Here is a 24980-nt window from a genome sequence, read left to right as displayed (position 1 = left end):
CACGTCAGTTGAAAAGCTCATTCAAAGAAAACTAAGCATGCCAGGTAGTATGACATGCCTACAGCAGGTAAAAAAAAAAAAAAAAAAAAAAAAAAAAAAAAAAAATTAAAAGACATTTAGGAATAAGTAGATATTTAGGAATAAGAAGACATTTAAAACACGAATGCCTTAAAGTTCATGACTTTATGATGGCATGAAGAATGACAGCAATACAGCTGTTCAGAGAAGCAAAGAAAGAAAGGGACTTCCCATGGGGAGTTGGTGTATCTTGCCCACATATAGTCTTAAAAAGTGCCTGCTGACTAATTACGGACTCAAATGAAACCAGGGAGGTTCTGAGTCTGGGAGGGGCACTCACATTTGCTTGTACAGTAGCGCACTAATTAATGAGTAGTGCACTAACTCTCTAATAGAACTGGGTTCTAATATGAAGTCCACCCAATTTCCTAAACCCTAGAGCCCTAGAATTACTCACCACCCCAAGCCTCAGTTTCTACTTCTTTTTTAAGATCTATTTATTAGGTGGACCCTAATCCAGGATGATGGGTGGCCTTCTGAAAGAAAGAGGTCTGAAAGCAGACATGCACAGAGGGAGGACAATATGACGAGGCAGGGAGAGGAAGGCCACCCACAAGCCGAGGAGAGGGCCCTGGAGCAGATCCGCCCCTAAGAGGAACCAACACCTTGAATTTGGACTTCTAGCCTCCAGAGCTGTGAGACCACACACTTGCATCAAGACACCTCGTTTGTGAAACTGGGGACAGCAGCGGTCGTAAACCCACTCACCTCCCTGCCTCCCTCCCCTCTTCCCCCGGCACTTCCTGCCGTAGTCAACTGTACCAGCGTCTACCCGATTGCTCCGGCCACACACCTGGGCGTCAAGCTTTTCCCTTCATTTTTCCTTATCTTCCTTTGTTAGCCAATCTTGCCTGTTTTCTCTCCTGGATGTTTCTAGAAACCATACATGGTGTCCATGCACACAACCATGGCCTTCATTCAGACCTCCCAGAGATCACATCCTCACCAGTCTCTCTCTCTCTCTCTCTCTCTCTCTCTCTCTCTCTCTCTCTCTCTCCCCCACCCCCCAATCTATTCTCTATGCTACAGAGGGAGAATTCTAGAATCCAAATTCAAAAATCACTTCCTGGCTTAAAACCCTTCAATGGCCAAACTCCTTGACGCTGCCCACAAGTCTCTCCCTGAAGTCCTTCTGGGAACATCTGCTCTACGCAACCCTGTCTGCATCACCAGCCCCACCGGCCGTGCGTCGAGCTCCGTCTCCCCTCCAGGGCTTTGCACATACTGTTCTTTCTGCCTGAGATATCCAGCTTCCCACCGCCTCACCTGCTGACTTCCTCTCATTTCCCAGGTCTCGCATGTCGCGTCTTAACCTGTGGGTCAGGTGCTTCCTCTACATCCCGTCAGAGCACCAATCCCACCCTATTGTCTCGGATCAATAATCTGCCTGGAAAGTAATATTTGTGAGAATAGCTGCTATTTACTGAGTGTTCGGTAGTTCAGATATCATAGTGAACTCACCAGAACTCACCTGAAATGGCAAGAGCCATTCTGTGACCGTTGTGCCGTCTTATTTGTCATCTCGCCTCTGGTCTCTAACAACAGTAGCTACTCACAGTGAAACTCACATGGTTCGGCTTTCAAACACAATATATTTCAAATATATAAACCGTTTTGGGTAACAAATATTCCTAGATGGCAAGAACATTATGACGATTAAAAAAAATAGCAGTAGCTAATATTAGCTAAAGACACTGGACAGTGCTAACATCTTTGGAGAAGCATCTAATTTATCTTAAGGAGATCAACTATTCCTTGTCATTGAGTCGCTATTTTGGATGAAAGTGAAGCATAAAAAACATTTTACAAATGCAGAGAATGAAAGTCTCTGGTCTGTCCTCCCCCTGGGATGTGGCCTCCGTGGCGGAGGCCCCGGGTGGTCTTCGTTGCCATCCTATCCTCCCTGCCTCAGCGCCCTGCCTACCACGTCGCCAGCGTCCACCTAACATTGGGGTGAGAGATTTTTATAAAGGAGGTAGAACTTCAGGGATGGGTAGGACTCCATGAGGGAGAGGGTATTTCTCACGTCAGCCCCACAGCTCGGGGCCAGATGCACAAGGTGCATCTGGGAGATGCCGAGCAATTCATAGTCTGGAAGAGCATCATTGAAGAAGGAATAAAATCCCAAGCTCTGCACAGGGGTATCGCTTTATAGGCAGAAGCAAACACTGAAAGTTCTTGAGTAGAAGGAGATGAGAAAATAAATTCAGAGATTTGAGACGACGATCTGGGTAACAGTAGGCAGGGGAGAAAGGGACTGGAGATCGAGCAGTCGCATCAGCCGCCAGCAGCCTCGGCACAAGGTAACAGAGACCTAGAGTTTCATCAGTGGGAACAGGAAGAAAGAGGCAGGGGCCCTCGGCTGGCTCAGTCAGTAGAGCCTACGACTCTTGATGTCAAGGCTGGGAATTCCAGCCCCACGTTGGGCATGGAGTCTACTTAATTTTTTTTTTTTAAAGAAAGGGGCAGATGTGAGCAGCTCTGTTGAGAAAGTCACTGGAATGGATGTCTGGTTGGATGGGGGACGCAGAGACAGAGTGAAGACTACGATTCAGGAGGCGTAGTGGGACAGTGATCAGAAGGTCAGGTGCAAAAGAAGTTTCTGGAAGAAAAAAAATGTGTGTAAGGAGACCGGTAGGGATGAAAAGTTGGGATGTGGGAGGCTGTTGGGCTGAGAGAGATGGAAAGTGCTTGAGATCCTGAGGGAAAGGTGGAGACAAGAGAGAGACAGAGAGAGGGAAACTGAGCCCTGAGCTTTGAGGACCACAAGAGAAAGAGTGACGAAGACAAGACCACCTGGGGCAGGAGCGGGGAAGGGCCTGCACCGGCGCCGAGGGCATGGAAGCCGGGGAGCCTTCTGGAAGGGCAGCAGGGGGCGAGGAGCGCGTCTAATGCTGCAGAGAGATCGGGGGAGTCAGAGGGCCCGGTGGTGACCCGCTTCCCTTGAGACCTTACCGAAAGCACCGCTCCGCCAACAACCCGACACTCGGCCCATCCGCAGGCGGGTGAGGAGCTGGGCCGCCGGCCGGTGCCCCTGCCCTGGAGTCCGGCCCACCTGCTCTGCGGCCCGCGGCCTTTCCCAAGACCCGGGCGTGCGCCTAGGCCCGGGGCCTGCGCTCTGAGCGGCACGTCCCATACTCCAGACCCTCGTGAGCTTGGCAGTGAGGACGCATTGCCTCGCGTGTCTCCATCCATCCCCTACCCGATGATGAAGCAGGGACGTGGCGCCCGAAGAGGTTAGGGAGGACGGAGAAACTGAGGGACGTGACAGGACGAGAACTCGACACGGGCAAAACCTGCCAACTAGTACTCGGCTCTCAAGTTATGTTAGGGACTCTGCAAGGCTGTGCCCTCCCCTCCCTCCAAAACGCAGTGGCACTGGAGTGGGGGAGCAGGAGCCAGACCTGGACACAGACACGATGGTCCGCGGCAGCCACGCCAGGCAGTGGCACAGACCACAGACCGCCGCGACCGGCAGCTGGACTTCTGGCCCCCAGCGTCCCCCAGCTGTGTGATCCGTACTGCTTACCTAACGTCTCTGAACCTTAATTTTGTTATCTGTGAAGTGACAGCGATTACGTTATCTATTGTGATCGTGAAAGAAGATCCTGCTCGAGGGATCCCTGGGTGGCGCAGCGGTTTAGCGCCTGCCTTTGGCCCAGGGCGCGATCCTGGAGACCCGGGATCGAATCCCATGTCGGGCTCCTGGTGCATGGAGCCTGCTTCTCCCTCTGCCTGTGTCTGCCTCTCTCTCTCTCTCTCTGTGTGTGACTGTCATAAATAAATAAAAATAAAATAAAATAAAAAGAAGATCCTGCTCGAGAAGCACCGAGCATGGTGCCCGTGCTCACCAAGGTTAGAGGGCAGGTTCACGGGAGGTTTAGCTGCGATTCTATTTGTTAGAATCTGGTCGATGGCCCCAAGGTAAGCATCTAACATGCTGGTCCAGTAACTTCTAAGAAGAGGAAACAATGACCATGGTGCATTGCAGACGAGCACAACATCCATCGCAGTCCTAGGGGTGGGAATTGGGTAGGTAATATGCGATTTTTAAAGATTTTATTCATTTATTTATTTGAGACACAGAGAGAGAGATAGAGACGGAGAGAGAATCCCAAGCAGTTTCCCTGCTGAGCGCGGAGCCCAAAGAAAGGCTCGATCTCACCCACCCCCCATCCGAGGTCATGATCTGAGCTGAAACCAAGAGTCGAAAGAGTCCAACGCTTGACCAGCTGAGCCACTGGGGCGGCCCTCGGGTAGGTAAGATCCATCCGTTCCTAGTACTGACGTGTAGTGATGACCGCTTCTCGCTGAAGCCGCTGCCAGTCCCAGGCCTAAGCACGGCACCAGCCTAACAATGCGGCGACTCTCCCAGCTGGAAGCTGAGCACGGGGAGGCTGCGACTTGCCCAGAGTCACGCGATAAAGGGCAGGGTGGCACCCGAGCCCAGGGCTGGCAGGCCTGAGGTCCCACGTGCCTGCTGCCTGGTGTGGGGTCCTCAGCCCCATCCCTGGGGTTGTCTTTACGATCGAGGGGTTTGTTTTTCCCCTCCGCCTCTTTCTGGCTTTCCCCCCTAGCTGTTGGGGCAGCCAGGGCCCTAGCCCTGCGTTCTCCTCTGACTCCTCGCCTCCTTTGATGGCTTCTCCCCAAACACAGCCAGGGATTCCTGGGAGGCTCAGTCAGTTAAGCATCCGGGTCTTGACTTCGGCTCAGGACATGATCTCAGGGTCAGGAGATCGAGCCCTGTGTCGGGCCCCACACTCAGCTCAGAGTCTGCTTCTCCCTCTCCCTCTGCTGCCCACCTCCCCATCCTGCCTCAAATCAATCAATAAAAAACATTTTTTAAAATAATAAAATAAGCAGAAACAAGGAAGTACTTGAAAAAAATTGTTGAATGCTTAAATCTATGAAAAGTGACTTATGGGGGCGCCTGAGTGGCTCAGTCAGTTAGGGGTCTGCCTTCAGCTCAGGTTCTGGGATCGAGCCCCACATCAGGCTCTCTGGTCAGCGGGGAGCCTGCTTCTCCCTCCCCATCACCCTCTTCTCTCTGCTTGTGCTCTCTAATAAATGAATAAAATCTTTATAAAAAAAGTGATTTATATTAACTTCAACTTTGCCTAAATTATCACCCAGAATGCTCTCAGAATGGCAAAGCAACATCTCAAATCGATTACACATGCCAGAGTTTGATTTCAAAGTCGCTGCCAGGAAAGAGGCCCTTTGTGAGCAAGTTGGTTCCAAGAGACCTTTTCGGTGAAGAGATTTTATAGGAACAAGAACGGTTAAAGAAACAAAGGATTTAAAAAAAAAAAAAAAGAAAAAAAAGTCTGGTTAAAGAGGATTCGGTTCATCAGCTGAGTAACTCAGCTTCCCAGAAGTTTATAATCTCATTTTTGTTCTAGCAGGACATTCCTCAAGCGTTTTATCAGGAACGCTAACTCCTTCCCAGAAAGAGGTTGCAAATTCCACCACGGAAAGGAGTGGCGGCCTAGACGAGGTTTGAGATAGTTTTCTTTTTCCATCTTTAAGTGACTTCATTGTCCACTTCAACCCATTTGTGTCCCCGATTACGTGGTGAGGAAGGGGCTCGGTTCACATGAGAGGCAGGGAGAGAATGTGAAGTCAAGTTTAGGAGCTCGAAGCAGCCTTTCTTCCTTCTCCATTCTTGAGTGTTAAACAGGTGAGGTTTATCTAGACTCCTCGGGGTTTGCCTGCTGGGGAGGTAGCCCGGAAGGTACAGAAGATTCTGTTCGGAATGCTCGCAGGGGCAGCGGGGTATGGGCAGCAAGCCAGCGGGCCTAGGAACGGCACAGAAGAAAGGGGTGCGTGGGGGACCGAGGGGGGGCACGGGCGGGGAGTAGCAAGCATTCCAGGGCCGCGGGGAGCCTCGATCCTGCTGACCAGGGAGGCCTCACAGAGACATTAACGGAAATGACTAAAAGTTTGGAAGGAAAAAAAATGCAAGAAGAGCCCCCTCCAATCCTAAAAGTAGAGCTTGAGCAAGGCCCACACTGAAATGGAGAAAAGCCGTGAGATCCACACGGGCAAAGGGCCAAACTGGAAAGAATTCCCATGTCCATCAACAGGTGAAGGGCTAAACCGTTCAGGGTGTGATTCACGGACCCCTCGGCGCCCAGGGCTGAAGAGCTGCTTCCCATACCAGCCTGGACGGACCACACGACGTTTTGTTGAGTGAAAGAAACCAGACATGTGCACACACACTGTACGATCGCAGGTAGAGGGAGTCCAAGGACCAGGAAAAATCTGTTGGGATAGAAATCAGTTTCCTGTTTCTAAAATGATGATGATAACGGTACCCACCTGACAGTCACGGCCGTGAGGGGGAAAGGATGGTCCAGCTACGGCAGTGAGCCCGGAAACCCTGGTGCATGGTAACCTAAGAAAAGTCAGCCGCTGTGTTGATTGGTTTCATTCACCGCTTGAGCAGTTTGAACCACCAGGTACGAGCTGATACTCCCAAATTTGCATTTCTTTCCCTGGAGCTCCTTATTCTGCTTGTCTACCTTGTGGTACGACAGCCACCTTAAATTTAAACGTTTATCTAAAAAATTACCTCGGGGCACCTGGGTGGTTGAGCGTCTGCCTTCGGCCCAGGGCATGACCCCGGGTCCCAGGATCGAGTGCCCCATGTCAGGCTCCCCACAGGGAGCCTGCTTCTCCCTCGGTCTGTGTCTCTCAGGAATAAGTAAATATATTTCTTTAAATTACCTCATCCCCCTCACCCCTTAAATCTAATTCTTCCTGTATTCGTCATGTTTGTTGAAAGCGCCCCCATCCCCTGAGTCACCTAGGACAAAGATCTTGGGCTCACTGTGTGCCGCTGTTCAGGAAGCTGCCAGGAAGCGAGGGGCTGATTGGCAGGGCCTCTAAAACCTGCATCTTTGATAGTTACACCATTCGCTGTCCTTAGGGAGAGCAGTAGACTTCAAAGGGGAGGCCACTGGGCACAGAGTCCTCAGGAACACTAGGATTTAAAAGAATAGGTGGAGGATGAGAAATACATGGAGTTGAAAAAAATCAAAAACTAATCAGAGAGGGAGGAGAAGCCAGAGTTTTCTGTTATGGGGACACAAGAGGAAAGAATTTTTTATTTTATTATTTTATTATTATATTAATTTAATTTAATTTAATTTTATTTTATTTTATTTATTTGAGGTGGTGAGTGGCAGAGGGAGGAGACGGTCAAGCCGACTCTGTGCTAAGTGCGAAGTCTGATACACAGCTGGATCTCACGACATGAGATCATGACCTGAGCCAAAATCAAGAGTCCAACACTTAACTGACTGAGTCCCCCCACCCCCACCCAGGTACTCCTGGTGAGGAATTTTTTTCTTTTAAGATTATTTATTCATGACAGACAGAGAGAGAGAGGCAGAGACACAGGCAGAGCGAGAAGGAGGCTCCATCCAGGGAGCCGGAAACGGGACTCGATCCAGGGTCTCCAGGATCATGCCCTGGGCTGAAGGCGGCGCTAAACCGCTGCACCACAGGGGCTGCCCAGCCATGCCCGAGGAAAGAATTCCTAAAGAGAAGAAGCCATCAAGTAAGATGAAGACTGAAGAATTGCTTTGGATTTTGCAGTTAGAAGATCACCACTGACCTGAGCAAGGGCAGTTTCAGGAGGCGGGGGGAGCCGCCAGCAATGGAGATGCTGGAAGATGAGGAAAGTCAACGATGACTGCACAGCACAGCATCCAAAACGGGGGGCTTGGAAGACAGAAAGGAGAAGGGTCACAAGAAGCGACACCCATTTTCAAAACGTCAGATTCCTTATCTTTTTGGTGCCTCAAGGGCAGGTGCTTGACGATGTAGACAAATTCAGATGTTTACACCAAAATCAGCCAGAGGAACAAAAGCATGACTCCTTCTCAGAAAAGATGGTGAATTTCTTCTTAAATTCTTAAAAATCTATGAGCATCCAAACTCCAAGCCATTTGGCGATGGGACATGTGAATAGCCACGTGCTTAATCAAAACAGTGTCCTCCGGATTCTTTCTTGAATCAATCAGGAACTCTCTGGTGGTTCTCATGTAGTTCAGCTTCACTGTGTCGAGAGGTCTTCTGCACTAAGAAGGTATAATGTTATGAACAACTGGGGACCCAACAAATTGGGTCTTTCAAGAGTCTGGGATTGGAGGCAATCTAACCTTTTTTTTTTTTTTTCATGTTTCTATGACTTTGCACTAGAAGTACACCTGGCACTAAATAAATGATTATTGGAATAAGTGGAACAAAGCTAGCTATCAGATGATATTAAACTAAATGCCCATACTCCACTTCTAAAAGGCCCATAAGCCAACGATGGTTAAAAGACGAAAGATGAAAAGAAAGTCTTGATTATATCATGCAATGACTAACTTGCTAAATCCAGAGCACAAGCTTCCCTGATGAATCACGCACAAGAAGCTGAACAGATCAACCTCCTTTTAACTCAAACTGACACCTTTCCCCCTCCTCTGCAATAGATGAACTCTTTCCATATTTAGATAAAAATCTCAAAATTGCTATTGGCACATAGTTAGGTACTGCAATTTTTTAAATGCTAATTAGTTAACTAAACAGTATTTTGCTGAAAACATCAGAGGGGCCTCATGAAGGACACATCTACATCCCACTGAACCTTCATTAAGGCCAGTGAGATACTGTTTAGTTCCTTTTATTATCATGGAACCTAATGGTAGCAGATGATATATTTCCAAGTATGGAGCTGTTTAAAGGATCGCAATTCAACTTGGCACAGTGGCAGACGGTCATAAACAGCACAGGCATGCAGCAAGTATGGCCCCGTATGCATGATGACAAGGGTTTAGTTGCCAGTAATAGGAAAGGACAGACACCAATATTTACTAACAACCCATGACTTGTCAGGACTTATTCCTACATTTTTCTTATTTAATGTTTGGGGAGTCCATGAGGTGGGTATTACTTTTCTTTCTGCAGATGAGGAAATAGGTAAAAAGACAGCACACAACTTTTGTCTTAGGTCATACAGTTACTATCTAGCCTCACTGGGATTCATAGTCCAAATGTGTGAAAATTTCGTCAAACTCCAAAGCTCATGGCCTTTCTGCTACAGCACATGGGGGTGAACCTATCCCAGACAATCAAGTGCAAAAAGACAATGTTGAAATAAAAAAATCTAAGCAGTAGTCATAATAATATTATTATTGTTTAGTATCACCTAATTATTTGATTTGCAGAATCAGTATAATTATTATCCACAGTTATACATAACTGCATACAAACCTATGATGTAACTAGTATGACTATTATCAAATCAGAGCTATTATGGCAATTTTGAGTCAGAAATAAAGTAAATGAAGAAAATCAATAAAATAAAAAAACAGAGACCAAGAGAGAGAATTCTGGAGCCAGTAAGATTTATTAAAGGCATTCTCTTTATAACATTTATCAGTGCACATGATTCTAACAGTAAATATATTCTCATCATTCATTTGAATACTGTATAACAATTTACTTAAAAGCATAAATATATATATTTACACAAAATTTTACAAAGACACTAATAGGTTTCTGACCAATGAAGTCATGAGTTTAGAAAGCATGAAATAAATATTACGTACCAAACCAAGATGAAAACTACTGTATTGATACTTTAGAAAGTTCAAAGAAGTTCAGGCAAAGTTCTTATATGTATATCTATACTTCATAAAACTTGATAGCAAAAAAAAAAAAAAAAAAAAACTTGATAGCAAAAGTGCCTCTTGGCAGAGCACTGACTATTAAAAATATGTTTAGAACCTCAGAAAGAATACAAGCCTAAATGCCAGAAAGAAAAGAAAAAAAAAAAAAGAAAGAAAAGCAAATTTGCTACACTTCACCATTTTAAAGCACCTGGCTACACAGCACATGGTTTATTAACATTGTTCTGGCTACAATAACCAGTATTTGCCTACAATCTCTTCCCAACAAGGAAGTTACTGAACTTACCCATGGTACTAATATCCAATTTTCACTTGTCATGCCAAATGGACAAGTGATATATATCTGCAAGTGAAAAGGGCCCATGAAAGATCAGTTTATTTAAAAGAATCATTCTCCAGAAACTGCTCAATATCACCCACACAGAATCACTAAGTATCTTTCCAAATTACACATATGCTTGTGGTGAAAAATGTCAAACTATTTCCTTAACAAAAGATCCCAAAAGGAGAATATTCTCTTTATTACCTGATTGCAAACTAAGGCTTTTTAAAACTGTGAGATATAATAGGGATCTTCAATCTTTACCAAATCATGTACAAACTCATTACACCTTTAACCAAACAAGCATCATCAAGAAAACGTCCAGCCTCTGATTTCCTAACACCGTGCAAAAGGTAAGTGAGATTCTGGCAACATTTAATTGGTTTTAAACTATATTCATAAAGCCCCCATTGTGGAACATAGATAACATGGTGAACTATTATGTCAGCAGCCATATTATTAATATAAAATTATACGATATTCAGGTAACTACTTCTCATTTGGAAAGAAAAGGAAACTGCCCTTGAATGCACTATTCAAAATGGCAACCAGTTAAACTTTCGAGCAGCAATTTTAGATATTAACATGCAGGTTAAGCTGCCTTAGTTAAACCGATATCGGCAATTTGACCATAAACCTCCTTGTAGTTATTTGCAGGGGAGAGAAGGCACAGGAACAAAGGTAACTTTGCTCTTCATGCATTTCCACTCATGAAAAAATAACTTATAACGACTATAGTAACCATTTACACAAAGCTCAAGAACCAACCAGAGAGAGTATATCAATGCTAAAAATAAACATTTAAAATCCAAGGCAATGAGAAACTGGAGAAATGACCACTCGCCTGTTTTCCAGCTCCTAATTTCATTCTCTTGCCACTATGTTCCAGCACAGTGAGTACCTATTTAAAATTGTCTGCCGAGAAACTTCCGAATACACATTCTGAAATTGGGATTCCATAATGCTCATACTGTCCACACCCAATAGAAGGCCACCAACAGATGTGGACTTCTTTGAAACATTTATGCTGACTTCCTGCTTTTTATATTCTCCTACATAAGGAAAATTGCCTACCCAGTGTTCTCTCTCTTTCATGGATGGTCCTAAAGAGCCTATGTATCAGAATTCACACCCACTGAATCCTCCTGGGTGTGCTTTCCTCTGAGGTCCCTGCTGGGGATGAGCCATGGAGTTCATAGACACGCTTTGGTACACCTTTATTCCTAACGGAATCAGTCCTGCTTGATTTAGATTGTTGTCCTTCTTCCCTGGTATTTTGATTACAAGTTTCCCAGGATTTCAACAAATCAGGTCTTTCTTCAGATTCCAAACATAAGAGGAGTGACTTGACTACAGATTCTAGTCCCCCGTGGCCAACTTGGGGTATTCTCTTCTCACAGTTGTCAAGAGAAGTAGAGCACATGCTCAAGTCATCATGAAAATCCTTGGCCAAGCTGCAAAGACTTTCAACACAATTCTGGAGAAGATTTTTGTCACTATGGCATCCTATGCAAGGATTAGAAAAAAGTTAATTAATCCTTTTTTTATCAAGTATTTATTACTCTTTTATGACTCTATCTTTTAGGTCAAAGTAACCCTATCAAGACAAATCTAAACTATTTAAGATTAAGTATACTTATAAGTATACTTGATAAGCTTATCTGCTAAATAAGCACTTGGTTTTTTGGGATCTAATTATTTAGGCAAAGTATTTATATACATTAAGTGGGAATACAACCAAACAAGTTCCTATATTGGTAATTAATGTTAAGGAAGTAGCATTAATTAGACTTTAATTAATGAGTTAGACTAGAAATTAAAAAATGAGAGTCTTTAAACTATAAAATTTTGATTAATTACAAATTCTGTCTGGAATATATACCTCTCAATGCAGAAATAATAATCTGAATAGTTTGCTCCAAGCAATGTTTTAACTTCAGGAATTCTGGTGCAAAATTAACCATCTTCTTCACATCTTGGTATCCAGAATTCTGTTGTAGTTGAGTTCTGAAACTTTTCTATAAATAAAGTTAATATTTTTAAAAATACAAAATAGGCTACATGACAGTAAGGCTTGGTCAATACGATTTTAATCACCAGAATCGTATCTTCAAGAAAGAAAATGAGTTTAATTTCTTCACCGGTGCCTAGTTCACCAAAATACAAAATCAGTAATTACTTTTTTAAAAGAAATAAGAACTTTAAATTAACTTTATTTTTTAAATTTAAAAAAAAATTAAACTAAGCTTTACACCTAAGAGATCAAGAGTTGCATGCCTCATGGATTTAGCCAGCCAGGTGCCCCAAGAATTTTAAATTTTTTTTTTTAAGGTATTTATTTATTTATTTGTGATAGTCACAGAGAGAGAGAGAGGCAGAGACACAGGCAGAGGGAGAAGCAGGCTCCATGCACCGGGAGCCCGACGTGGGATTCGATCCCGGGTCTCCAGGATCGCGCCCTGGGCCAAAGGCAGGCGCCAAACCGCTGCGCCATCCAGGGATCCCTGCCCCAAGAATTTTAAATTAATTGTAAATCAAAGTTCAATCATCATCATTACCTGGGGATGAAATAAAACAGTACCCTTTATCATCCAATATAAAAGATAAATTAATTTTTTAGAGTTCAACTTTATATATCTCCCATTTATTTTTATGTAAATAAAAATTTTCAAGATGGTATTTCTCTCCTTTTTGACACATTGATTATATACTTAGTTTATATTTTTCTATTTACTTGACATGAAAATAAAATAATTGGAGCACCCGGGTGGCTCACTGGTTGAATGTCTGCCTTTGGCTCAGGTCATGATCCTGAGGCCCTGGGATCGAGTCCCACATTGTGCTCCCCCACAGGGTGCCTGCTTCTCCCTCTGCCTGTGTCTCTGTCTCTCTCTGTGTGTTTCTCATGAATAAATAAATAAAATCTTTAAAAAAATTTGTCTAATTCACTTATATTTTTAAATCTTTAGGCATACTGATTATTAAACACAATATTTTAGCCAATGACTGTCCCAGGAAAAGCTGACAGTTACTAAACCAGTAGTAGTAAGAAATAGATAAAATACATTAACATTAATCAATTTCCATACAATATCATCTATTACTAAAACAAATAAGTTATGACATCCAAGAGGAAGTAACTAGAGAGCTATTATACATGCTACAACTAACCATGCACAAAAGAATTGTCTGGCTAAGGATAAAAACTGAAATAAACATATATTCATACTTTGAATGAAATGATAAAATACACCAACAAAAGTAAACATTAAAGCTTCTCTTACTGTTTTCCACTCAGCAAACATATTTTCAAGACATCCAATCAATTCCGTGGCTTTAGCTTTCATCTGTTTGGTAACCTATACAGAATGTTAATATATCTTATTACATAAATAATTATTTAGAACTTTAAAAATCCCAGAACACTATAGGACAAGATGGGGTAGAATTTTATTCTAAGAAGTCAAGACTAGAGTTCTATTATTGGGACTGCAATTAAATAACTTAAGTACCTAAATCATGTAAGCAGAATTTCTTTCAAAATAAATTGCACATTGGTTCTACATTAAATATAGATACACTGATGTTTGTGATAATAACAGCATTTTGTCTTACATTTAAATATTTATAGGAATGAAATTTCTAAGACTTCCCTTGGAAGAGGGTGATATGATGCGCTAAGAACTATATTTACATTTTCCCCAGTTTTACTGAGATATATTTGACATATAACATTGTAGTGAAGTGTACAGCATAATGATTCAATATACAAAATGATCAAAGTTTAGTTAACATCCATTACCTCATATAGTTACAACTTTTTTCTTGTGATGAGAACTTTTAAGATCTACTCTCCTAGCAACTTTCAAAACTACAATACAGTAGGTCTTATTAACTATAGTCCCCGTGCTATACGTTACATCCTCAGGGCTTCTTCACTGTACAGCTGGAAGCTGGGACTTCTGGACCACCTGCACCTATTTCACCTACCCCCACCTCCTTTCTGCCTCAAGTAACCCTAATCTGTTCTGTTTCTATGAGTTAAGCCTTTTTTTTAATTCCACATACAAGTGAGATTATACAGTATTTGTCTTCATATATCCAAGTTATTTCACTCACATATTTTATTATTTGCTTCTCAATTATAACTCTAGGCTGCATATGTAATTGTCTTCCGTTTACAAACAAGAAAACAGATTCCAAGCTCCTAAGACTCAGAACCAGTGTGAGAACCCCAGCCTAAATTCCAAGCCTTTGCTTTTGCACTGCTCAATGCTGCCCCCGTAAGGCACCTTCTCACTTAATTTCTGCTGAGGGATTGTGATATAAGAATTTAATTGGCTTTACCCACACAGCACTTCCCTAGGTCTAACTTAAATTTCCCCTATGTGGTAAAAAACAAAAACAAAACCACACACAAATTCTTTTTTTCCCCTGGCACCAGCTTTACAATTATAATTCCAATGCCTTATGTTTGAACCCATTTTCTATTTCTTCAGATTCTTTGTTTTCCTTCCACAGGTTCTTGAGCTTTAACTTACAAGAATACAAGCTAAACCCCACTGTGACTATACAGCTATGGCATAGAGAAAATGAGAGGAAGGGAAGTAGAAATCTTCATGAAAATGCAGATAATATGAATTTTATGCAAGATGGGCCTGACCCTTTTGCTGTGTATTTCCTCAAAACAACAGCAAAGCTAACATCTGCATTCTGCTTTACTACTTACTAAGCACATTCACAGGTATTACTTCATCTCTGCTTTTCATTAACTTGTTCTAAACCCTCTTGCACTTTTTCTGCCAGCAGAAATGCTACTTTGCAAACAGTGACAGATAGAGTGCTTTAGTGATAAATGGTGTTGCTGCTGGGCAAAACCAAGCTAGAGATGTCAGCAGTGGTCAGTATGAGTCCACTTTCCTCAAAGTTGCATTATAGAACTGAAATCAGCCTTATGTCTCCTGGGACATGATCAGACCCCCGTATCTTGATTTAGTGACAAAATGAGCGCCTTTGAATTCATTTTTATTTTACAAACAAAACACAAAGTGAGAAAGGCAAACATACACAAAGCACAAGTGCAGGCAAGCTGAGGGACCTAAGATTTGCCAGGCACTGTATTTAGCATTTTCCTATACATTGTTCTTAATTTCACATAACCTCAGAACAATGTTATGAAATACGTATGATCATCCTCACTTTTTAAATGTGACAAGTGAGGTTCAGATAAGCAGCTCAAGGCTACACAGGAAGTAGGAGAACAATTTAATGTTCAGTGTCAGGGTGCCTGGCGGGGGGCTCAATCAGCTAAGCATCTGCCTTTGGTTCAGGTCATGATCAAGCCCTGAATCAGGCTCCCTGCTCAGTGGGGGTCTGCTTCTCCCTCTACCTCTGCCCCTCTCCCTGCCTGTGCACTCTCCTTCTCTCTCTCTCTCTCTCTCTCTCTCTCTCTGTCTCTCTCTCTCAAAATAAATCAATAAAATCTCAAAAAAAAAAAAAAAATAGGGATGCCTGGGTGGCTCAGTGGTTGAGGGTCTGCCTTCAGCCCAGGGCTGTGATCCTGGAATCCCCGGATTGAGTCCCACACAGGGCTCCCTACAGGGAGTCTGCCTCTCTCCCCGTGTCTCTCATGAATAAATAAGTAAAATCTTAAAAGAAAAAATGTTCATGGTCTTCTCCAGCTCTGAGACAGTTTAGGCAGCGATTAATCCATGTACCCTTTAGTCTAAGGAAAGAAATGGAGATCCCCTCTGGCTTACATGGAAAGTTTCTCTCCTAATAAAGAAGCTAAATATACATCAGTGAAAAGGTTTTTCTAAAAGGGAAAAAAAAAATCTAACTTACTCGATGCCTTTCTGGAAACAATTAGTCAGAGGGGTGGAAGCTAACAGTCCTCCACCTGATTTAATTTCCTAGATCAATCAATGTGTATCTAAATGAGTATCTATCCTAGTGGGGATGATCTCAGGAACCACAACATGCCCAGGTAGCTCCATCCCAGCTAACTGACTCCAGAAAAAGAAATGGAACAGGCAGGGATGGTTTTAACAAAAAGTTGTTACAACAAGATTCTAGAACAGACAGGTCTCTGAGATTGATTGCCATAAAGATTTCAACTTATCTTCAGAGTCCCCAATTCACTAATAATAACTCTTAATATAGAAAATTAACATGCATGAACAATGATTTACAAACCTTATTTTCAGAGCATGCTGAGTTTTGTAGTCAAGTACATAGAATATAAAACCCTGGCTCAGGACGACCGGACAAGGTACTCCAGCTCAGTGAAACCCAGAGGAACACGAGAAATTCCTACCTTTAAAGTGGTGAGGTTCACCACTATTATATGTAAAGCACCTAGTCCTACAGTTTTTACTGGGAAATTATTTAATAAATAAATGACTCACAACCTAGGACATAAGTATTATTACAAAGGACAGGTGAAGAATCAGCCAGAGCATCAACTTGATAAATGATCACTGATAAGTGACAGAGACAGGTTTTAAACACAGTGCCACCTCTTAAGACAGCAACTGGTTTTATGTTTTAATATTACTTAGCTGGAGGAGGTGGGGAGGAAGCATATTTTAGGAAGTCACTCAAATCTTCATTGATTCTGTATTTTGATATGAAATAACAGATGTGAACGTCTTTGGCAAAAGATTGTTTAAAATATTGGATCAATAAATGGCAATTTCTAGTCTTAAGTGGAAAAGTAGAGATCTAAACAAAAATCAGGAAGAAAAAGACAGGCAGAGAATGAACACTAGATGTCACTGCCATACACCATTCTGCTCTAGAGTCTATCCACAGACTGAATGCTCACTGACAGTAACTGACAGGATTTGGCAAAAGTATACTCCAGAGGCTGCAGTGACTCCAGAGTACCTTGGGAAAATATCACCATGGCATAATGTTAACATCAGCCTTTTCAATTAAAAAAAAAAAAAGTCAACAAATTAAAATACATAAATTTATAAGAATCCAATTTAGTTTAATTAAACTATTTTCTAAAAATCGACTTTATAAACCATCTGGTACTATACAGAATGTTCTTTTATTCCTCTTACCTCATTTTGGGTACACTGCCTTAACAGTTCATGCTGAAGTTCTTTTGCTTTTTCTAGTCCAGAATCTAATAGAATCTTCATTCCTAAACTTACACCATCACAAAGAGCATCCATGAAATCCTCCTAGAAAAAGTTAAGCATTATCTGGAAAACTCAGGTTTTATATATATATTTTTAATTATACGTTTAAGTTATATTTTCAATTTATTTTAGGATTATAGTAAGTTCCAGGTTTCTTAATTCAGCTAAAGCTGGAATAAGAACAGTCTAAAATAAAAGTAACAAATCTGTAATTTAGCATTCCACGTATAACATGTAATAAGGAATGTTTGAGTGAGGGAGGTGGGTGGGTGATAGGCCAGACGGCTGATAGATATTAAGGAAGGTACTTAAAAAAAAAAAAAAAAAAAAAAAAGGAAGGTACTTGGTGTGATGAGCACAAGGTGTTACATGTAAGTGATGAATCACTGAATTCTCCAGAAACCAATACTGCACTGTTTGTTAACTAAGTAAAATTAAAAAAAAAAAAAGGGGGGGGGGGAATGTCATCTTAGGCAAGAAGCTGTATTGCTAGAATACAGTAACATTCTAATAGAATACTATGTTTTCAATGGTATAAATACTTAAAGCAAGCAAATACAAATTTTCTAGAATTATATAGCTCCTCTTGTGTTGATTGGCTGTGCGAACCCTCCAGAGTAGGTACCTATCATCAAAGCTAAGATCCAAAAGGCCAAGTGAGGATTCCAGAACTATCCAGTACATTTAACCAACTTAGATTGAAACAGTTTTGAATCATATTGTTAAACTATTAGAAGTATGAACTATTTTAAAATAAAAATGACTTATTATGTTAAGTGATACTATTATAAGAAGTCTACTGTTCCTCAGATGAAGTCTTTTATTTTTTTTTATTTTTTTATTTTTTTTAAATAGGCTCCATGCACCAGGAGCCTGACGTGGGATTCGATCCTGGGTGTCCAGGATCGCGCCCTGGGCCAAAGGCAGACGCTAAACCGCCGCGCCACCCAGGGATCCCTCAGATGAAGTCTTTTAAAAACTAATATTACCAAATTACCTGAACACTAGCAACCTTATTGCTGCTGTTTCTCAGGAAATGTAACTTGCTGCCTTTAAGAACTGCTAATTGTCCCACATACTTTACAGCTTGTTGTATAGTCTGGATTATTTTCTTTTGAGCCTCTTTTACCATTGACGAGATATCTGAACAACATCCCTATAAAACAAAAATGGATCAGTATATCAGATACATGAGATTACAAAAGGAGGTAAAGAAAAGACAAGAAAAGCAATCTGAAGAAAACAAATTGTATTCATTGATACAGTGACTAGGATGTAGCCTCTACCCTCAAAGACCTTACAGTAATAGGAGACATGACAAGTACATAGCTAACCCTATGGAAGACAGAAGTGATAACTTCACGCCAAATGCCACACACACCAAAAAAGGGACAAAATGATGGGGTTTTTTTGCCTTCGAACTTTTCCTGTCCCAGTAGTCATCTGACAGATGGTTAATATTCTGGGGCACCTGGGTGGGTCTATGAGTTAGCGTCTGTCTTCAGCTCAGGTCATGATCCTGGAGTCCTGGGACCAAGCCCTGCATCAGGCTGCTCAGCAGGGAGTCTGCTTCTCCATCTCCCTCTGCCCCTCCCTGCCACTCATGCTTTCTCTCTCTCAAAAAGATAAATAAAATCTTAAAAAACAAAACATTCTTTTACGAGGGGAGAAGGAAGAAGAAAAGGAAGTGAAAGGGGGAGAAACAACCCTTCAAACAAAAGGCTTCTACACCAGAGTACACATACACATGCCCAAGAGGAATGAGGAGGTGCCTCCTGAGCTTTCCTTTCTGTTACCTTCTCTTGGCGTGCTTTCTGGGCTACGCTTATAGTCCCGCTACAAGGTAAGAATTCTCAAACCACACTTAGGTAGAAAGCATAGTCACTAAATTCAGTTTTACCAACTTAACAGAAGGAAGTCTGTCCTAAGCTTGGTCTAATCTCCCCTTCAAGTCACCTATTCGCTCCATCCTTGATTCCTTACATGAAACATTTCCCACAGGGCTATAGGTCGCAACCCCTAGTTAAGTTCAAAGTGTTCTTCCTAGAGAATGAAAATAAGGAAAGAAACTACCTACCAGTTACTCTAATAGGTACTTTCTTCTAACATCCATCCATCCATCCAGAGCAACCCTGCCAGGTAGGTACTGTTATTTTTTACCTTCCCAATGAAAAAATGGGGAGGCTTAAAAAGTTAAGCAATTTGCCAAAAGACACAGAATCAGTTTAGCAGAGGTTCAAGCACTGGATTTCCAAATGCCAATAGTGGGTTTTGGCATTTTCTTCTGTTCCTGAACTGGCTCTAAAATCTAAGAGCCAACTAAGTATATCTCACACTGTCTTTTCTGCCACAACCCCTCCACTAGTTCCCTTCTCCAGGTGCAAGCAGAAGTCAGACCCTCGGGTTTTGGCTGCCAGCTTTGCTCTCTAGCCAGCCTTCCCTTTCCTTTTCATGGCTCTGTGCTATCAGAGCATTTTCCTCCATCTATGACTTCACCCATGCCTGTCTGCCATACATCTCTCTGCCTTAGGGTCATTCTGTTTCCTCACTGCTTCTACCCAAAGTGATCCTTCATCCAGTGTGAATTGATAATTAATTTAATAACAAGTATCCACCTGAGCATCTATCATATAACAAGTCCTTGTGAAAAAGGACACCTCTAATTGCCCAAAGCTTACTGCCCATTGAGGTATGTAGGCCTGCAAATATGTTATATTAAAAGGCATAATAGGTAAAGTACAGGGTTATCAGAAAAACAAATAAGAGAAATACCTAACCAAGTCATGGAAATACCCAGAAAGGCCTCCTAGGAAAGAATAATGGCAATTAAAAATAAACATCTGATTTCAATTTGACCAGTTAGATTACTCAATCAAACAAACATTTCCAAATCCTCTCAAGTAAATATACCACTCAGGAAGTATTCGATCCAACTAAACTTCTACTACAATAATAGAATGTAGAAAGTCTCTTGGTGAACACAATAACATAAGATTTGTTCAAACATTCTAGAACATTTTGTTGTGAAGCCAAGTCACCCATTTTAAAAAATGAAACCTACCCCTTTTGTTATTTTCATATCTAATCCCTGCACATCTATAAGGAATTCGTGGTTTGTTTGTTTTTTTAAGATTTTATTTAGAGGGAGAGCACACATGTGCATGTGCAAGCAAGGGGAAGGGCAAAGGGAGAGAGAAAAATCTTAAGCAGATTCCATACTGAGCGCAGAGCCTGTCACACAGGTTGATCTCATGACCCTGAGATCACGACCTGAGCCGAAATCAGGAGTTGGATGCTTAACTGAATGAGCCACTCAGGCCCCTCATTCAAAGAATTCTTGTGGAGGAGTTTACTGATATGATAGATGCCTAGGTATTATCCAGTATCAAATTCCCCACTCCTTCTGTAATAAAAGAATCCTTGATTCTCCACTAGGTACTCAGCGGTCCAGAATAAAAAGCACATTTCCCAATAATACTTGTAGCTACATATGGTATGTGTGATGAAGTTCTGGCCAAAGCTATAAAAAGAGAAATGTCATATGGAAATTTCCAGAAACTTCCCTTAAAAGAAGACCCATCTGGCCCTCCTCTTCTTTGTCACTTCTTCCATCCCACTGCACCGAACCCTGTCAGAGCTCCACTGCTATGGTGGACCATGAAATAAAGCGCAGTACTTTAGGCTTGGTAAAGGGGTGTACTGGAAGGTGTGTGGATCTCAAGGAGTTGAGCAGAGCCACCATGCCTATTTCCAGATTTTATGTGACAGAGAGTAAGCTTACTTAGTTTCTTCACAGCCAAGCCTAGTCTCACTTGATATAAGATAAACAGAAAAAAAATTATGTTCTTGCCTGTACATCACTGGGCTTGTGACTAATTCAGAACAAGCTGAAACCCACTACATAACTAGAGCAAGACTTTGCCTTTCTTCCCCAGAGCCATTATTGAGGACTAGCATAGCAGAATATGCATAATAAAGAGCATGAACTGTAGGCCAAAGATTGCCTGGGTTCAAATCCTAACTCAATCATGTACTAGTTATGTAACATTGGATAGACTACGCATCTTATGGTTCCATTTCTTCATTTATAAATGAAGTGATTAATAACAGTTCCCACTTCTGAAGTAGTTACGAGAATTAAATGAGTTAATATTTATAAATCACTGAGAGCTCTTAGAGCCTGGCACAGATGCCATAAACAACAAACAATTACAGAAAACCACAGTTTCAGAACTGCAAAATAGAAATCCCTTCTGAAAATCCTACAGATCTAATTTTGGGGAAGATGCAGACAGTAGGTCAATAAACACAGGCTGAATAAATGAATTCTTCAAATGATAATCAGCAAATCAATTTACCTGCAAAAATAACTGTAAGTAGCCTCCTAGTTTTTTAACCTCTTGTCTCAATTCCTCTTCAAGTCTTGCTGTGCTGGTACAAGGCAGAGTATCATCCAACCAATGTTTGATTAGTACCACAAGCTGCTCAAAAGCACATGTGACCTGGATAGTAAGTGCCTGAGCTGCTCGATCGGAAGAGAACACTTTGAAAGAAGACGGAAAATTACTGAAAGAAATAATCTCCAAATAAAAGAACTCGTAAATGATCACCATTAAAACATTTTAGCATAGTCAGAAAATGCATGTCAAGTGTGACAGTCATTTAAAAGAAAAGGCAATGTGCAGAAAGCATTCGTGTAAGTGAATAAAAGCAGTAAGGTTGCTTACAGTTATCTGGACTTTCTTCATCTTGTTCTTCATGGGCTTTGGAAATGGCAAATAGCCCATGATAAATTTTAAGAAAATTATTAATCAGGCTGTCCGCCATGGTTTTTTCTTCATCATAACTCTGTCCAAGAAAATCTAGTGATGACCCAATCAATTCTTTGCAAATTCCAGGAAGAAAAGATTCTGCTGAACTTGAGTAAATAGTGCTCGACTTCTCCATTAAGCCTGTATTGGTAGAAAATAGCCATCTTAAGCCTACCTTTCAGGCACAATATTTTCAAACAAATGTATTAATGCAAGCGTATTATAGACTCATTCATCAGTAAATTCAAAGTGCCGACTTTGAATATTCTTATTTCAATGCATCCTTATTTCTATAAACCAAAGTGAAAACAAAATTCTATAAAGGAGTCAATTAATCTTTCAATGGAATCAATCCATAGGTTAGTAGTTCTTCATTACAATACAAATAACAGACAATGCAAATAAACTAAATAACCATAGGTTTAATCTCCTTCCTCGTTTACTTTTTGGGAACACCTAAGAAACTCTGAATTGGTGAAAACAATGGCAGTTACATGAAAAATAATAAATATAATAAATATAAATCAAGTTAATTTAAATACATAAGCTGCAAGTGTAGGCAATACTAAAGCAAACTATATTAAAAGGAAAATATCAGAAGCTCTCCTTTTTTTTCTTTTTTAATTTATGATAGTCATACAGAGAGAGAGGCAGAGACATAGGCAGAGGGAGAAGCAGGCTCCATGCACTGGGAGCCTGACGTGGGATTCGATCCCGGGTCTCCAGGATCGCGCCCTGGGCCAAAGGCACGCGCTAAACCGCTGCGCCACCCAGGGATCCCAGAAGCTCTACTTTATACTAGTTTCTTCTCTAGGTATATTGTAATCAAAATAGGCTAAAGCTAATGATTATCTACAGTTAATATATCACATCTCTGGGAAACAGATTTTCAGCACAATTTTCTAAGGACTGTCCAAACCAGAAGTGAATAGAAATAGCTCGAGGGGCTCATTTGGAGCCTCTGGAAATAACTTTATATTGGAATGCTAACTCATGAGTATAATGAGTCTCCTTTTATAAACAAGATTTTTTTTTGTCCAGTTCATAGGTGATTACACAGCAAACTAAAAGGAAAGCAGAGGGGCACCTGGGTGGCTCAGTCAGTTAAGTGTCTGCCTTTGGCTCAGGTCATGATCCCAGGGTTCTGGGGATCAAGCCCTGCATCAGGCTCCTGGCTCAGTGCAGAGTTGGCTCCTCCTTGCTCATGCTCTCCCTTGCTATCTTTGTCTCTCTCAAATAAATAAATAAAATCTATAAATAAATAAAATCAATCAATCAATCAATAAATGGAAGTTAGAGTAAAGGCAAAGGGTGGGGGACCATTAAGAGTCTAGAACAGAAAAAAAAAAGAGTCTAGAACAGGGGCACACTTGGCTGGCTTAGTCAGTAGAGCACGTGACTCTTGATCTCAGGGTCATGAGTTTAAGTCCATGTTGGGGATTAGGTTTACTTAAAAAACAAAACAAAAAGTAGTTTTAAAAAAAAGAGTCTAGATCAAAGATAAGAGTTTGATTTGGGAAGAGAAAAAAGAAAAGCTATAAAATGCAAAGCTCTATCACTGCAGGGTAATAATATCATGATGATGATTATATTCTAGTCACCATGAACAGTTAATGAGTTAATGACATATTATTTAAGAAGATAATTATGTTAATGCATTCTAAAATCCAACACCAACATTTTAAGAAGCCTTGCAAAACTCTAATTTAAAAATATAGTACTTAAGGTGAAAAGTTAGGACACTTGCTCAACTTCCCCGAGCTGCAAAGTGCACCCTCATAACCCCACGGCTGCCTGGGCAGGTTCATAACTAAAGGCATATGTGGGTTTCTGTTTCCCTCTTTGAGAACTGCAAACAAGTAAAGACCACTTGTATTTTATTTTATTTTATTTTTAAATATAGCCTGTAAGATAGCTTGATCTGGAAAAATTACTTTTGTAAAACATTTTACTCTCAAATAATATTGAATAAATAACTTGATACCACAGATATATAACCTTTTGTTGTGGGGATAAACAAAAAGCCTACAGCTTATTTTGTTCTCCCTTAAACAAGTAGGATAATTATCTTCCTAAAGCTAATTTATCATTAAAAAGAAAGAAACTGGGGCACTTTGGTGTCTCAGTGGTTGAGCATCTGTCTTTGGCTCAGGTCCTGATCCTGGGGTCCTGGGTACTAGTCCCACATCAGGTTCCCTGTGGGGAGTCTGCTTCTCCCTCTGCCTGTGTCTCTGCCTCTCCCTCAGGGTCTCTCATGAATAAATAAAATCTTTAAAAAAAAAAAAAAACGGAAAGAGAAAAAAAAGAAACCTAATTTATTTTTTGTAAGATTTTATTTATTTGAGATAGAGAAAAAGAAAGAACAAGAGAGGGAGAGAGTGAGTGTGCACAAACAGGGTTGGGGAGGAGCAGAGGGAGAGGGAGAAGCAGATGCTCCACTGAGCAAGGAGCCCAGAACCCTGGGATCATGATCTGAGCTGAAGGCAGATGCTTAACTGACTGAGCCACCCAGGCGCCCTTAATTTCTTTATTTTAAAGTCAAGATGAGATAAAATTTCTTTTATGATACTTATATTCCATTAATGCCTTTATCAAATAGATTGTTACATTACACAGAAACTGTAACTTTTTGTTTACTAAGGTATATAGTTGTAACGAGCATGTCTTCACTATATAGCTTATTGCTTTTACACGTGTATGTGCCCACTTAAATCAGGGTCTCTAACATGTCCACAACCGCATTCTGGCAAGTTCCCTCTTGATCATTCTTCTACTCTGAACTACTCTGGCTTCTGTCACCATAGATTAGTTTTGCCTCCTCAGCTTCACAGAAATATAATCATACAGTGTGTACTTTTTATTATCTGGTTGCTTTCACTCCATAGAACATTTTTGGGATTCATCCAGGTTGTTGAGTGAAGCAGTGGTTTGT

The 24980-nt window shown here is 41.3% G+C and overlaps 1 protein-coding gene across 1 annotated transcript in view; it reads right to left on the bottom strand.

Annotated features, from left to right (window-relative positions):
- Positions 1-9462: 9462 nt before the first annotated feature.
- The window catches only part of KIF14 (kinesin family member 14), a 54077-nt gene continuing 38559 nt past the window's right edge, over positions 9463-24980 (bottom strand). Inside the window, exons 24-30 of the mRNA XM_025458624.3 lie at positions 21965-22189; positions 21596-21780; positions 18235-18393; positions 17157-17279; positions 13371-13445; positions 11969-12104; positions 9463-11592 (exon numbers count right to left, since the gene is read on the bottom strand). Coding sequence (XP_025314409.1) covers positions 11213-11592; positions 11969-12104; positions 13371-13445; positions 17157-17279; positions 18235-18393; positions 21596-21780; positions 21965-22189 — 1283 coding nt within the window. The 3' untranslated portion in view covers positions 9463-11212. The remainder of the gene's footprint in view (positions 11593-11968; positions 12105-13370; positions 13446-17156; positions 17280-18234; positions 18394-21595; positions 21781-21964; positions 22190-24980) is intronic.

The sequence above is a fragment of the Canis lupus genome, chromosome 7 (genome assembly GCF_003254725.2).
Source record: "Canis lupus dingo isolate Sandy chromosome 7, ASM325472v2, whole genome shotgun sequence".
Classification (NCBI taxonomy): domain Eukaryota; kingdom Metazoa; phylum Chordata; class Mammalia; order Carnivora; family Canidae; genus Canis; species Canis lupus.
This window is presented reverse-complemented; position numbering and strand designations above follow the sequence as displayed.